The sequence below is a fragment of the Columba livia genome, chromosome 16 (assembly GCF_036013475.1).
Source record: "Columba livia isolate bColLiv1 breed racing homer chromosome 16, bColLiv1.pat.W.v2, whole genome shotgun sequence".
NCBI lineage: Eukaryota > Metazoa > Chordata > Aves > Columbiformes > Columbidae > Columba > Columba livia.
The window spans coordinates 2,583,101-2,599,895 of record NC_088617.1 but is presented as its reverse complement, the minus strand read 5'-3'; the positions used below and the strand labels follow the sequence as shown (position 1 = coordinate 2,599,895).

The 16,795-nt window shown below is 42.0% G+C and overlaps 1 protein-coding gene across 10 annotated transcripts in view; it reads right to left on the bottom strand.

Annotated features, from left to right (window-relative positions):
- The window catches only part of PTPRT (protein tyrosine phosphatase receptor type T), a 386,111-nt gene that overhangs the window by 76,896 nt on the left and 292,420 nt on the right, over nt 1–16,795 (bottom strand). For all 10 annotated transcript variants that reach the window (XM_065031857.1, XM_065031858.1, XM_065031862.1 and 7 more), the window contains exon 13: nt 10,741–10,777. In XM_065031857.1, the coding sequence (XP_064887929.1) occupies nt 10,741–10,777 (37 nt within the window). The remainder of the gene's footprint in view (nt 1–10,740; nt 10,778–16,795) is intronic.

Genomic DNA, 16,795 nt, shown 5'->3' with positions numbered 1-16,795 from the left:
AATCTACTGCGGTTGCTGGTGCTCCCACCTGCACCACCACCAGCTGCAGGTAAGGGAACGAGGACAATGACTTCTGCTGCTCCTGAAAGTAACACTTTTGCTTCAGTTTTGCTTCTCTACCAGCATACAGGCAGATCTGAAATCCCCCAAGCACAGAAGCCCACCAAAACTGCTCAGATGGCCATTTCCTACAAATATCTGTAAATACACTTGGAAAGCTCTGCACTATCATACTTGAGGAGCCACCCTTTTCTTTCTGAAAAACGATGTTTATATACTGCTGACATTAAAAGGGAAAGAAAATAAACTATAACCATATTTTCCACTGGTTACTCTCACCGTGTTTTTCCTGGAATAAATTGTTCCTCATAACTGAAGCTGGATACCGGAATAATAGGATATAGAACAGGTCACCACTGTTATTATCCTGTGTTTTTCAGTGGCACCCAGGCCCTCGCTAAGGCCAGGACCCCATTACACTGTACTAACATGAAATAGGACAATTTTCTGCCCTAAGCTTACTTTCTTAATAAAAGAGGCAAATGATAGAAGACAGTGCCAGAGAAGCAAAAACTGTAGGTCCCTTGACTCCCTATCTGTGCATTATCTACTAGACCAGGCTACTACATTCAGAGATACACATTTATATACTATACGAAATGCACTTTCCCAGAAGCTTGACCGGTGGCATGAATCTGACTTTCACAGGCACTGGCATCCACCCAGCACTGCATTTTACATCCATAGCTATTTCAGAATTTTAATCCTTTCCACCAACCTAATTCACTGCTTTTTCAACCTCTTTCAACACTCTCAGAGATCCAGCATCTTGCAGTGAGACAGAACACATTACATTAATGGGAGACACTGTTCTGGTGATGCTGCAGAGATGCAAAGAGAGCAGAGCAGGGAAAAAACAGTTCTTTCCCAGAATCACCTGCCTCGTCAGCCCACGAGAAGTCAGATTTATGGATCATCAAGCACTGATTTTTTTTGTGGTAACACACTCACAGACACCCAAGGTCTATGCAGCTGTGCATCCACAGGTACCTAAAAAGCCCAGACTAGTTCAGTAAGATTCAAGTACTGGAAGCATGGTTTCAGCTCATTGCAGCTTGCAACACTTTAAATTCCTCCTTGTTTTGGGAACAATGTTAAAGCTGGCTCTGCAGTAGCTGAAAACTTAACGACAAGAATTTGACATCCAAAATTAACTTCAGTATAGAGGGCTGTCATTTGTATTCCAGAGTTAAATCTTCCAGAAGATTTCTACAGCTGAAATTGCTTCTGTCCACAAGGAAGAGATGACATGTTTAGCTACTTTGAGCTGGTTTGCAAGTGATTCCAACAGCCTAAACTCCAATTTTTACCGGTCATAACTAAAGGCGAACCTTCCCAAAATGTTAAGAAAGTGAAAAATCATCCACTTAGCAGCAAGTGTTCATATCTGACGCTATACACTCCTAGAGCGATATTAATATGTACTTTAAATCCCCTTTATGCTCATGCAAGGTAAGTAATAAATTATGTTATTTACTTTATAGATCTGTAAAGATTAAGGATCTGCCTTTGGCATCAAAGGCACCCAACAGCAGAGCTCAGGACTGACATTTCTGGACTGACACCCTGTGGCAAATCCAGCTGACACCTCTCACAGATGGGGATGGGGGGGATGGAGGGAGAAACAGTGACGGTACCTAAGTGAAAGATACCATGGCAATCTTTCCCCGAGTAATTTATGCACAGATATATTATTTGAAAACAATAAACCACCAGATATAAAGTGACCTTCTCTGTGGAGGTGGCACACTGAAGAACATCCAGGAAAGAATGATTATTGAGTGCATGCAGCTAAGCAAGACTGATAATATAAGTTTCTTCTATAAAAGCTACTTCACAAGCTGTAATTTGAAATGTTCTTTATTTAAAGCAGCAATTACAATACTGCTTTAAAATAAAATGTAACTGACAGGAGAAAGAATTCAAAAGAGCCACAGGCAGGAGGAAAAGACAGGTATTTATGTGACATTTCCAACTGGAGAGGCACAAAGAACAAAGTCTCACCATGGCAGTGGTACCACAGTCACCAGTAGCCGTGTCGCTGCGTAGGAGAGAGAAGCATCTGATTCCACAACAAGAGCAGAGAATGCAAACAAAACATCAGCAAGGACAGCTGGGTCAGACACCCAGGGTGAAAAAAGGACAGGGCAGGTGTGAACGAGGAAGGGACAAAATGACAGAAGCCACACGAGCAATGGGGGTGCAGCCTTTGCCAGATGACAGGAAAGATCCAGAAAGCGAACAGGTCGGTCTGGCAAAGACTAGGATCGGGTTCAAATTTGTAACTCCTAATAATATTCAGATATCTCTCTCTATATATAGATATATATATTCAGATAGAAAGTCACTCTTGAAACAAAAAACAATCAGAAAAATAACTTCAAAACCTTATTTAAGCCAGAAAAACTAATGAAAAATAGTGGTTTCTAAGTCAGTGTGAGTTAAAATGAGTTGCTCAGAGTAATTTCTTTGTAGCACATAATGGCCAGGCAGCATGCTGAACGTGAAGTTTCCTAGTAGACCAGGAGGTTTACTTGCAAAAGACAGATATTCTCAAATCACTTGTAAACATTATTTCTTTTCTCTTTTTGAATGGCCTAGTAATGATTAAAGCATCTCTGCATGTAGAAATGTTTTCAGATCCTGATTATATCTATACCTCTGAAACACAGTCTCCAAAACCCAAACACAAGGGCAGGCAGCTACCTATAAGAATGAAAACATTGAGATCAAGGTGGAAGAGCATAACTTTATACCTTCATCTGGATTACCTGTCAGCCAGCACCACTCAGCCACAGCCTTCTGCATCTGCAGGCCACACACGTGGGTTGGTGAGGACAGACTAGTTTGCAACCTCATATACCAGAGTACCTGGACTAATAAAAGCAATGTGTGATGCCCAAGGTTCTGCACATCACAAACCAACAAAGTGAAACAGGTCACCAAATCAGAGAGACAGATTCCACTTTGGCTATTTCTTTGTTGCAATTCATTAAAAAAAGGAACACCAACAACACTATCATTACATAGAACATCACTACTATTCCACCTCCAGTTATTGAAGACGACAACCGCCACAGGCTTAAGACTACAATGAGACATTCTGGTTTCTTTATAAAAGCTCAAAAAGGATGGAAAGAATGATGAGAACCAAAAGCTTTCAACTATATTCTAAGTGGAGAGAGCAGCAAAACAAAGAAATCCTGGAGAGAAAGACAGACCAGAATTTATATGAGGGATTATCAGGCATACAGGAGGATGAGGGTAAAACACACAGCGTGGAATCAAGATTAGTATTACTAAACTGAAGAAGAATTAAAAAATAGCAGTAAGAGAATAACTGGTTCTGGAGATTCAAGGCAAATCTACCACAAAGGCTTTTCTTTTCTCCTCCTGTTTTTCCTCCTCTCTCTTCAGAACAGAAGCACTTAATTTGTGCTAAACGCAGATGTATGGCCCCCAAGAATGAGAAAGGTTATTACGTTTACTTGAAAGAAGAGCTCAGACAAAGAGAAGCTGCTGTGATGCCTACAAGTGATGCGATGGTTTGGAGCGTGATAGCACGTTTCCATTTTAGCTCTCCACTTTTGTGAAGCTATTTAGAAACTAGCTTTTAATTATAAAAATGGAAAACAAGTAAAATTCCCGTTATCACAAGTTCAAATTTACAGATGTGTCTCAATTCTTATATGGTCTTAAACAGGCACAAGGAGATTTATTTTTTGACTGATACAGGCGAAACCACTACAGTGCATGACAATGCTGTAGATGTATAATAGACACCATACGAACAAAAACTAATTAACCTTTGCACCAGCCAGTCCCCTCTAAGCAGTTACTGTGCTCTCATCATGGTTATCATTAAAAATCCGCTGCCAGACGAGCTGTGGGAATTACAAACTCAGCGAGCAAAGTCCAGCAGTGGGTACAACATGAATACTGCAATAAAGCCACCTTTCAAGCCCGGCTGGTCAAAGGTGCTTCAAGCACCACGGTGGCCGACAAAACCCGTGCCTGATAAGACTTCACCCTTGAGCTGAGTGAGCAGCATGCAAAGGAGGATAACTCACCGTTTTACAGTAAAAAGGGAGTCATATGGCCAATGCATTAGGGAGTCTGCGTATACCCGCTCTACGTGTGCTGCATAAAACACTGGGAAACTTTCTGCACTTTGCCAAGTTCAGGCAGCACTTCCAGATGTGTCTTGAATGAAGATTTTTCTTTTCCTCTACAGTGGTATTATCAAACTGCCTCTTTCACGCTTACCTCTCCTGTGACATTGTCCCATGTCCTAATGCTGCCATACAGTTTTTTAAATGTCCAGTTCCTGGAAGAAACTGAGAATCTAATGCATTAATAATAATAATCATCCTGTTCCTGAACATTAGCTCATTGAAAAAATCTATGTAAGGAAACAGAAGCATAATGTATTTGTAATAGCCTTGGGTTGGTCGTGCCTTTGGAAGTGCTATTTAAGGACACCGCCAATGATAATCTGTTTTTGAAAAACTTTTTAAGTGATCCACAGTACCTGACTAGTGGCTGGTAGACCTTACAAAGCATTTTAATGTATAGGGAAATGGAGAAGAAATACTGAGGTACCCAAATAAGCTGGTGTAAGTAAGAGTATGAGGGTTGGGAATAGGCAACTTTGCTGTCATCTAAAAGGTAACAGCCCTGCTCCCACTTCTAAACCCTCCTGTGCAGGAGGCTTCAGGGATGTTCAGACAGTTCTTCCTGAAAACCTTCAAGCAGAGGCGAGGAAAATAACCACCCTGAATTTCACAAGCAAGTCATCATCCCTTTCTCCTCGCGTTAAAACTAAATGAGCCAAAATCAGAACAAATCCTTCCAGATCTGACCTTCACTTGTGGATTTAATGCCCAGCTGCCACCTTTGTTTTTTTCCTCCTTTGCCCGGTTACCAGTTCATCTGCAAACAAAGGTGATGGCACAACCTACCAGCCACAACATGTGGCCAGCAGCGCCTTTTCACACCAGGTGGGTGTTGAAAGGGGACCACAGCCTCCAGAGCACTCCACATATTAATAAATCCCTCCCTGCTTTGATTCCAGGAGGATGTGACTCACACAACAATGAAAAATTACATTCACCTTTTTCTAAAGACCCTTCTTTTCTGAAGCTACCCTGTGTAACCCTGCAGTGGATGCTTTGAACTGCGGAGGTGATGTTTTCACAATTTCCTGTTGCTAATCTACCCCAAATGTTACCTCACGTCCTCTGGAAACTGGGCTGAGGGTATCAAACTCACTTCACTTGTGGCCTCAGCCAGTTCTGCACCAGGTTCTTCACTAATTCAAAGCTGGGTCATTATCATGCTGGGTTAAGGAAGCCCATAAAGCTGACTTTTTAAATCCCTCTAAGGAAGTCTTGATACCAAATTCGGTGCAAATAAAGATGCTCACTGGGTTAAGTGGGCATTCACATGCCAGGATGTTTGAATTGTCTTCTCAGCAGGGAATATTTGTCAACAAGAGCAACATAATCATGTTTGTTATTAACAACAAATTATGATGATACACAAACTTGTGCTAAAAAAATAACTTCTAGAAGGCAGAGATTTGTTCAGCGTGGAAAAAAAAAACCAAACCAAACCAAACCAAAACACCAAAACCAAACAACCACCAAACAAACAAAAAACACACCAAAAAATCACGCATTCAACTTAAAAAGTGTGATAGAACCCTCTGAAATAAATAGCACAAAGCAGAATATACCTGTCAAAGGAATAACATTCCAGTGTATCAGAAGACAAAATGCAATAACAAAAAGATTTGAAGTGGGATTAGATCTGTTTAAAAAACACATTGTCTGTCTATAAAACTAGAATATATTTCAGAAAACAACACAGGCCTCTTAAAAGAATCTGAGGGAGCAAGAACTATTAAATAAACAGTTTATATATGCAATAAAACTGTGTGTGAATAGTTTTTTGCAGTCTTTTTCTCCCCATGACTTTACTGGTGGCCTTTCAGACCCAGGTTCAGTTCTGAGCTCTGAAGAAAGTTCCTTTTTCCCAGTGCTAATGCATTATATTTCTCTTAATCTCAAAAACAGTAATTCCAGTACTTTCTTTTTGCCCCTGTATCATTACAGCTGCCCTGATATACACTTGAAGTAACTGTTGGGTTAGGAAGTCATAGCTAGATAGGAATAACTGGGAGAGCAACATTCTAACAAACATTTCATCCATCCCAAAACTCTGTCACATCCCAAGAAGTCACTCTATGGGGCTCTTCAGTCATGCTCGAGGGCTCATGGAAAGATTTAAGTTGTGTTTAGTCCTTCAGATGACCCTCTGCACAGGTGTATATTGACCTTGGTGCTAAAGGAGTGCCATGTAAGGAATGCCCCCTTGACGACTGTAGTTAGAATATTATAGTTAAAATAATTGTATAGGTTTTTTCCCCTGCAAACCAAATATGAACTAAGAAATCACAAAGCTGCTCAGACTTCTGGAACAGTCTTCATTTTCTTCACCTGATAATCACCTGTGTTCAAGAGGCTGGGTGGGCTTCCCGTGGTCACCTGTTGCCTACCTATTACTGCTGAGAACAAGCAAAATTGTTCCCAGGCAGCATGCACAAGGAAACAAAAAAAAAGGAAAAAGAAAAATGTACCTCATAACAATTATTAAATTTCCATTCTTTCATTTGCATGAACTCACATTTTAAAGAAAGGAGGAATGAGTATCAAGAGATAAGGAACCATTAATGAGCCTTAGTTTCAATTACACTGTGAAATGAATTTAATGCACTTTAAGAATACAAGAGGTAATCGCTCTCTCTTGGTGAGAGGTTGCAATTTTGTCTAATAAAGTGTCAATATGAATATGTTGCTTTAAAGACAGGGAAAACAAGTCTGTTAATTCAGAAAGAATGGGACATACTAAAGCAAATGCTATCAACGAAACCAAATGGCAAAACTAATAAATAAACTGGCTGAATGAGAATTGTATGGCAGAGAGGTGGTAAATCAAGGTTTAATTAGAAACTTATTTTTAAAGAGTGTTTTATGCTAATGACATGCATCCAAGTGACTAATGTTGTGAAAGACGACATTACTCCAGTAGTTTAAAAAACAGGAGTTGCCCATGTGAGGGGAGATGTTTATGGTTGGAAATGGTAAGAAATCTGAGACCAATTAATCTGAAAATAAATATATATGTAGAAAAAAAAAATAAAAGGTTAATAAGGCTTTTGGATTTAAAACATGCTGGCAAAATGTGAAATGGCTACACAGACTGGACAAATGCAGAGAGCTTTCTGATGGATTGCCAAATATCACCACAGCAAAGGCTGATGATCACAGAATTACAGAACAGTTTGGGTTGGAGGGACCTTCCCAGCTCCCCCAGTTGCCCCCTGCCATGAGCAGGGACATCTTCAGCAGCTCAGGTTGCTCAAAGCCCCATCCAGCCTGGCCTGGGATGTCTCCAGGGATGGTTCAGCCACCACCTCTCTGGCCAACCTGGGCCAGGCTCTCACCACCCTCAGGGCAACAATTTCTTCCTTGTGTCCAGCCTGAATCTCTGAACAATGCCCACTGGCCCTTTCCACCAGCATCAGCCAGCACTTATACTGAGACACTGGATGGAAGGACATGGGCTCAACAGAGGCACTTGCTTGGTTGGACATCTGCTAGCTCTGCTTTGGAAAATGCACTACTGGTGTCACGACCTAGTGCTCCGAAATGCTGAATTCCCCCACGACATTTGATAAGCCAATACATAACGATTTGAGAGACCCTTTTTGTAACAACAAGAATCAAGTTCATCTACAAAGGAGTAGCACACAGAAAATCATGCCCAGGAGTTAACCACCAGGAGAGATGGGAAACACCTCCTGTGTGGAGCTGAACTGGACTGAGGTCGATCTGAACAGCCTATTTCTTGCTAAAAGAGGAAGGGAGAAAACCAGGGAATCTCCAAAACTCTCTTTAATGGACTAAACCACTTTCTAAAGAGTCGTCTACTTTCGTTTCCTCGGTTTGGAGGCAATGGGACGCACAAAGCAGATTGCCTCCCAGCCTGCTGAAGTGGCAACAGTGGAACAGCCTCATGAGTCTCTCAAGTAATTAAAGCTACTCAGCTTCTGAACAGGTGCCTTGCAGCAACACCCAAGATGTGTTATAATCCCCCAGTAACATGCTGCCTAACACATTTTATTGCCTAATTACTCCCATACTCATGTTTAGTGTCCTTGTTAATCTAGTACTTCAAAGGAACACTTGTGTTGCTTAAACACGTCTTGATCCTCATCTTCCTGTCATGGGTGTAAATCAGAACTCATTTCACCAACATAAATGGAGCTACTACAGTGTCAAATGTCTAGGAATGGAAAAATTAGGCTTATGGCCCAAAACGAACATTTGGTCTGGCACCAGTAGTATATATTTATTTTCTTGCATCAAAATATACTATGCTTTTTCTCTGGTACCAACTCAAAGCGGAGTTTCTAAGCCGTCAATGCTGAGATTAGCCCCAACTCCAAAAGCTTTTCTTTTTTTCTGACTCTTATCAAAGTCACCACAGCGGTATCTTTGCCAGCAGATCAGATGATTTTGTTCAAGGTAGACTACAGGTTTGCTCATTCTATCCTCAGAAAGACAACGACGCAAATAAAGGCGAATACAGGGCAATGCCGTTAGAGATAATCAATATAATGAGTAGACAGAAGACAGCACAGACACAGCAGGTCACCTGGAACATCCCAGCTATCAGCCTTTGATCTGGTCACAATGGAACTGTAGTTTCACAAGTGCCTCTGCCCGTTGCCAGAGAGCAGCGAGAGGGCAGATGTGACACCCCTTGTCAGGGGCTGGGACGTGGTGTGGTTGGGTCTTTCTGTTCATATGAAGTTAATGTATGATAGGAATTCAGCCTCGTGACATACGGAAATCTGAAACTGTGGGAAGGCTCCAAAGCACAGAACCACATTGTTCAGCTATTGCTCAGCTGCTCATGCTTCACAGGTCCCAGCAATGGAAGATGCTGTTACGTTATCAAGACTACTAGCATGACAGCATTCGTCCACCAACTCCTGAAAAAGGAACGACTGAAATGGAAGAAACTGCAGGTTTCCAAAAACGAATTAATCCAGTTTCTCTGATCTCATGACTCATTTCGCTCAGACTTGTTTTACCCAGTCCTGCTGTATCTCCTTCTACCACCAGAAAGCCAAAAGAAGGTATGCACATGGTCACATCATTACCAGCTGGAAAAACCAAAGGGGGAGGAGGGGAGACTGAGACACATCAAATGTTCATAACCCAGAGAAATGAATTAAATGAAGATTTTTACGAGGAACTTTTAAAAAGGAAAGCAACAAGAGGACATGGTGAGCACCAGAGCCACACACAAAAGGGGGAAAAGGGGGAAACGGCTCATCCTCCTCAGCTTTCAGTGGTGACACAACTGCTCACAGCCCCAACAGTTTGCACATCGGGTCCCAGCAGTGAAAACAGCTGCACAGGTGGGAGCTTTGTGCAGCACCTGCCAGTTTTCTGTAATGGACTGGGGGTGTCTCCACATACAGACGAAAAAAGTCCTTTCTTGCTACCCAGTAACTGTTAGCTGGGGCTTCTTTGATCCCTCTCAACTCCTCTCTAAGCACAGATGCAGGAGCCATCAGGGGAAAGTACCTCGAAGTAATTAACTTCTGTTGCTGCTACAAGTCAGAAAGGAGTGAAAAGAATGGAAAAAAATGGGATGGTACCTCAAAGAAAAAAGGGTCATGGGTTCCTGCCGATTATATTTAACTCTGCACAGACTCCATAGGCATCCATGCAGTTGTTTCACATTACAGTGAAAGAGTGAGCACAAGATGGTAAACCCGAATTTTGGAAATGGAGGACTACCTGCAGCACAGCCCATGGCAATTTCCCTGTCATTTCCATACCACTCATTTTGAGACTACGATATGTGTTAAGTCTTTTTACAGCTTCTCCTCTGTTTGTGTTACAAGTAAATTGGTTTCTGACACCTCTGCTGGTGAAGTAGCTCCTGGGGTGATTTTGAAGTCCTTAGAAGAGTTGTTAAGAGCAACTCTAAGCTCCAAGAAGGAACCCACATATTGTCATCACTGGTTCCCCAAGAGCTGCACCTTGTGAAGCAACCTGGGGATCAGAACGTTGCATCTTAACACCATTTGTCTTGCGTTTGCACATTCTGGTCTGTTTGATCTATCAGTTTGGTCTGAAGTAATTGCAAGAAAAACAAGGAATGTACTCTACTCTGTTTGTTGAATTGTACCATGAAAATGGTGTGACAAGAATCGTGCCCCGCTGTGTTCAAGGTTAGGCTTACACGATGTCACCTCTTAATTACGTACTTTATACAGTTGTGGAGAGAACAACATTAATAGGAGGCTTTTTCAGTGACATTCTGCCAATACTAAGAACAGTCCAAAGGGCAGGAAAGCTGTCAACAAAATAAGGGAAAGGAGGAACCACAGAGAGACAGGTGCCTTGTCTTAAAAACAAAAAATATCAGAGTCCGCACATACAGTGAAGTGGTTCTGGAAATAGTTGTTTTGACTTTGTAGTCTTTAAAAAAGAAAACTAGCATGTTCTTTGAATAGTAACTGTGATCAAGTTACATCACCACTGAAGCCTTTACATTACTGGCATTTTGCTTTGCAGGAAAAGTAGACCCACATACCTTTTGTTGCCAGCCGGACACAGTTGATTTTTGTTTCCTGAAAAAAATAAAGAAAAAAAATAGAAAAGAAAAACATTAAGGGGTGTGATTTGCCCATCTGCAATAAACATACATTCCTTTAATAAGGTACTAAAACAAATAAGCTTTCTTTTTACACTTCATTTCTGAAAATACCATAACAGCGTCAGTTGCATACAACACTCCATACTAATGGACTTGCCTACAGATGCTTCTCTAACTGGTGCGAAGTTAAGAGTGACAACATGTTTTTCCACACTCTCTGTGTGAGCGATGGGTCCTGTGTAACTGCCTGCTTAACTAATAGAATTTACCAGCTAATGACCTGATCTGTATTAGGCAGACAAGCCTTGGGTCAAAAGTACATGCAACCGTACATTGAGTTTTCATGCACCATTACTGCAAATTTTGCAAATTGGTTATTTATTTAAACACATGGCAAACAGACACTGAAATAGTCATTGGGATATTTCAGCTCTTTGAAATGTATGCGGAGCGAAGCAGCGTGCTGTACGGCTGGCTCTGCCAAATGAGCTGTTCAAACACAACCCCCAGCGCTGCAGTTTGTCATCGCGGAGCTGGGATAAAGCCCAACGCTTTTGTTCAATCCGCCTCGGAGCCCGCAGATCTGCGTAAACAGGAGTTTGGATTGCAAAAGCCATGTTGGATTTGGCTTGACTAAAAGCTCATACTCGGCAGCCTTCTCAGGCCACCTCTGCCGAAAACCCATCCTTTCTGGTGTCCCCAGCGCCCCATTCTACAGCCTTGTTGGCACGGACTGCTCCTGCCCAATGCACAACCGCCATTCAAATCTTAATGTGTTTCTTTGGTTGAAAAGCTGACTTTGTCAGGCAGTAACCTGCTGCAGGGCTTTCTGAGCACTTTATGTCTTTACATGCTCTTGTACATGTCTCAGGTGTAACAAATGCTGCATCAATTACCATGTGTAACAATGCAGCATTAATATGGATGCTGTTTGTGCTCTGGAATCAGGAGCTGAGCAACTCATTCCATCCTCACACAGCAAGATGAACGCTGTTAAAATCCAAATTTGCTCTTGGAGAAAATCTGTGACAGACCCTCCTTGGCCTGAGCAGAAACACATGGTCCCATCATGCTTCACATTCACGTTGCAAGTAGGAAGGGGACAACCACAGGATCCACACTGGGAAACACAAGGTGATTCCCTCCGATCCCTTTCTATGCATTCCTTGAGATTCCTCAAGTCAGCCACACTATCAGGATTGAAGTAACGCTTTGTGTTGCCTAAAACAACAAAATATTCAAGACAAACTGCTCCTTTGTTGATCTGGCCTTCAAACTCTCTTAAAGAATTCCTGGATCACCAAGGACAAACCATGTCTGTTAAGGACATCCCTTCCCCAGGACATCCAGCCCCTGGGGTGAGACTGAAGCCCTGTTAATGCCAGTAAACCAGAGGCATCTCTCTTTGGTGCACTGACCCCTCTCTCCTTCAAAAATCAAATCCTCTACATAACCTGTACAACCATCAGCATGGCAAAGTCAACAAAACTGCGCAACAGAGCTCCCCATCCATCTCTGCCTCGTGTATCATCAGCTTGAATTGCCAGCTATTCTGGAAATCCAAAATCTTTATTACTAGTGATGATATATGAAGCAGGAAAACCAGAGCTTTATTTTCAGAGCACAGCCTCAGCACATAATGCTGGGTATTATAAGACAGACAGATTCTGATGTAGTTTACAATCTAACACAAGGTGACCTGGAAAAATCAGTGATGAAAAATAAATAAAAAAAATATCAATATAACATTTTTGCAGTCTCAAAGTAGGTGGACACTTTCTCACAGTTTGTTGTGGAAAGTTTTCTGGTGTATTTATTGCTTTCTGCTGGCTTCAAAGTGCAACAAAAAGCTGGAGAAATTTGTCAATGCTGAGAAAAGAAGAGGTGGGAAAACAAAACCTGAAATCTTGTTAATGATGCTGTAACTGATCTCATTTGAGCATTTGCATATTCCTGCACATTACCCCCCCACAGGGTAATTTGAGAAGACAGGATGTGGTGTGTTCTGTTTGCATCTACATCCACTAATTGCTGCATTTAGCACAGACAGTCCTAGTTATTAGAAGACCATGATCTGGCACTGCCAAAAGCAAGAGCAATCAGTCACTAGAGGAACAAGACATCTGGACTCCAGAACTTCATTTCAAATTGCACCTTCTGAGAAGGAAAACATAAAACAAACCCGCAGAGACACCAGACATCCAGCTACTAGGGATGCTTAAGTTTAAAGACTTGAACTTTGTCCATATTCCTGATTAGGGCTAATTATTCCATCGATTTCCATTGATCGTCTCATTGATCAGCCCACTGCTCATCTCTGTGGTGTCTCATGAAAATGAGATCTCTTGAGATTTACTCTATTTTTCTTTGGTTAATGCTGAGAACTGTGAATTTGTAGAAACTTTTCTACCAAGAAACAGAGTAAATAAACACCTGTTTGGTTTTGGTGGGGACTTTTTGTGTCTCTTTTTTTTTTTTTAAACAAACAAAACAAACAAAAACCTGTAAAACCATTTTCCCACAATCGCATTTGTTTCTGTTTCAAAGAAAGGAAGCTGATGCTCTCTACTAATTACTTAGGTTCCTAAATGCATATTTAATTGAAGTACACTGGATAAGTTCTGCCTCTGTCTCTTCAGTGTTTGAACGAGAACAATTTTCTGCAGAAAAGGCCTGTGAGGGCAGCAGGACATATGCTGGTGTGACAGCTGTATCTTCACAACCTAAGAGGGCAAATCATTTTTAGATTTAATTTTCTTTTAAAATGACAGCTTACGCTTTATGAACAACAATAAAAGAAGCAAAGCTTTTTCATCCATCTGTTTTCACACCCACAATTTTTTCTTTCCTTTACTATCCTGTGCAGGGACAGGATTTGGACACAATGATCCTTGTGTGTCCCTTCCAACTCAGGACATTCTATGATTCTGACTTTGCATTAGTTAAACAGTACCTGCCACATCTAAAGAACCACCTGTCAGCACCAGTAAGACCTGCTGTCCGCAACAAATTTAGCCCAAATTTAGTTCAGGGAAGCTCTAGATTGTGTGTTTCTTTTTTATCCCACTGAAGCCAACTGTTTTTTGTCTTTAAAATTAATCATGTGCATGTGTCTGTGCAGGGTCGATGGACTCCCCTATAATTTCTTTTGCCAGCTTAAGGAAACTGCCAAAAGACTAAGAAAAACCTAGTATTGCCTTTCCAATTATCAGCTATTTTTAGTACCTGTGTCACTTGGAGAAGGGAGGTTTAACAAAGTGGTTAGGGCTTTTATTATTTACAAGTTACATGTATTTCAATGATATATGGTTAACCCTTGAATACCCACACCTCTCAACCGTGAGGTAGACTGGAAAAGGATTATATTTACTGTCCAGAAAACACTCAGGTCCACATCCTCTGGCCCAAGGTGGCCAACCAGATGTGGAAACAGGGGCTTACAAAGAGTCAGGTGCTTCTACAGCTGCTTTATTTCTGCCCCAGCAGCTCCAACATGAGATTAAAGAGTAAACGTAAATCCTACTGAACTCAGAGCACCTCAAAGCTACTCAATAGTTCACAGAAGCAATGCAGGCAGCCTTGGTGACACTTCATTTGTCAGAACACGGCTTGTGCTGAACTGGAGAACCTGTTTTTTCTTGTGGGCCATCTCCACAGGGATGAACGCCACCCCTCTGCCTGCAGCTTCATCCATACCTCTAAAATGTCCAAGAAGAAGAATGTTGTGTACTGCGAGTAGACCTGTCAGCATCTAGAAATCCAGCCTGAAGTCCCCTGATAATAATGAACTGCCCGATTGTGCATGTAGTACAAGTCATTAAGAAAGGAAAAAAAAAATCAATAAGAATGTCTGTAGAGTCTATCATTCCCTCAAAAATAATATTCCCATTGATTCCTGTGGTGCTACTTTTCACAATCCTGGCCTGAAAACATCATTCACCTGTTGGACCACCGGGCTGGGGGAGCAGCTGGCAGCATCCCTGCATCATCTCCAGCTGTGTTACAGAGGCTCCTGCCTCAGCTCCCATTCGGAGGAAAAATGGCCAAGAGTTATCGATTGCAACTCTGCCACTACAGATTTCATTTTAACTCAATGAGGTAAAACACAACCGCAAGAAGGATTTTTTTTTTAGGAAGGTCTGTTTTCTGAGCTGCTCAAAAATTCAGGCAGGTTTCACAGCAGCCAAAGAATTTTCCCCATTTGAGCGTGTGACTGGATCACTAACCAGAGACTCACCCAGATAAAGAACTTGAGGACACTAAAACCTGCAACATTTAACTTTGATCATTAAGTCAGTATAAGGATAAGAGAGCATAAGGAGCAACATGGTGCTACCGCAGAATCCCAGAATGTCAGGGGTTGAAGGGCCCTGGAAAGCTCATCCAGTGCAACCCCCCCATGGAGCAGGAACACCCAGATGAGGTTACACAGGAAGGTGTCCAGGCGGGTTGGAATGTCTGCACAGAAGGAGACTAGGAGAAGTTTCTTCTCAATTTTAAGTGGAACCTCCTGTGTTCCAGTTTGTACCCATTGTCCCTTGTCCTGTCATTGGTTGTCACCGAGAAGAGCCTGGCTCCATCCTCCTGACACTCACCCTTCACATATTGATAACCATTAACGAGGTCGCTCCTCGGTCTCCTCCAAGCTAAAGAGCCCCAGCTCCCTCATGCTTTCTTCATAAGCGAGATGGCTCCACCCCATCATCTTCGTGGCTCTCTCTTCATACCACCCTGGCCTCACCTTTCATAGGGATAAACCCTGGAAGGGCTGGTGTTTTGAAGGGGCTGAGCTCAGGGAGGTTTTGCAGACCAGCCAGCTGGAGCAGGTGGCACCAGGACAACCAGCAAACACCACTTGGCTACCTGGAGGGCTGCGACAGTGTGTGTCAAGGTCCTGCCAGAGGACACCTGCCAGGTGTCCATTCTTCTTCCTGAGTCACTTCCTGTGCTAACTCCATCTAACAATTACACAGTAACTCATGGTGCTTCTCACCCTCACCGTTACACAGCCTGGAGCTTCTGGCTCCTTTTTCTCCTTTTCTTTTTTTGTTTCCTCCCCTCTTACTTCAAACTCTGACACGTTTCAGCTCAGCATCTGGCTTGCAACAGTCCCTAGGAGGGAAATTCACACAATTTGGAAGCATTTTGTATAACAAAGCTGAAAACCACTCTGTTTCACATATGTTCTACTGAGACCCCTGTCTGGGAGCAACGCCACGTTGACCAAACTTCATGCAACTGTCCACAAAAAGAAATTCAGCCAGCGACAGCTATTTCATTCAAACTCTCAAACAACAAGTACAACATTGCACAAGAGAAGGCAGAAAAGCTCATGATCTGATTTTGCAGCAATTTGCCACACTTGTTTTGCATCCAGCTGTTAATTATGTTCCTTTCACTGAAACAATCACAGCTAATGGTTGCAGAGCAGACGAGAACACCAAATGAGTACAGCCCTCCATGTACAGAAGAGCTGAAACAATGCAGAACTCCTGTAACACTTCTACCACCTCCCAATCAAGCTTTTTGACCAAATACAGAATTTTTCTTCAAATTAAGCTCTCCCCAGAGTCCTGCATTTCCAAAGGAAGATGTTCTGGTTCACTGCACAAAGGTTTCTCGTCGCAGGTTCCAGGTGTGGAAAGAAGTTTCATCATTCCACAACTGTCAGTGATTAATGAAACTATAGAATACCCTAATTAAAAAATGAGTGGCAATGTTCTGTGAAGTTTTTCATGTGCAAGGGAACATAAGGCTATATTTTAATTGTGCTAAATTGTTCCTGTTTCAGGTTTTTAGCAGATGTGCATCATCAAAAGTGCCACATTGCAGCCATAACTATTAGTAGGCTTTATGAAGACCAGTCAAAGCTGCTCAGCTTATAGACATAAATGAAAACCCAGAATTCTTAAATACAAATATATCTGTGAACAATCCTGGAAATGAAACAAATCTTATTAATTACAGCAGCAGAAGACTAGACGAAGAACAG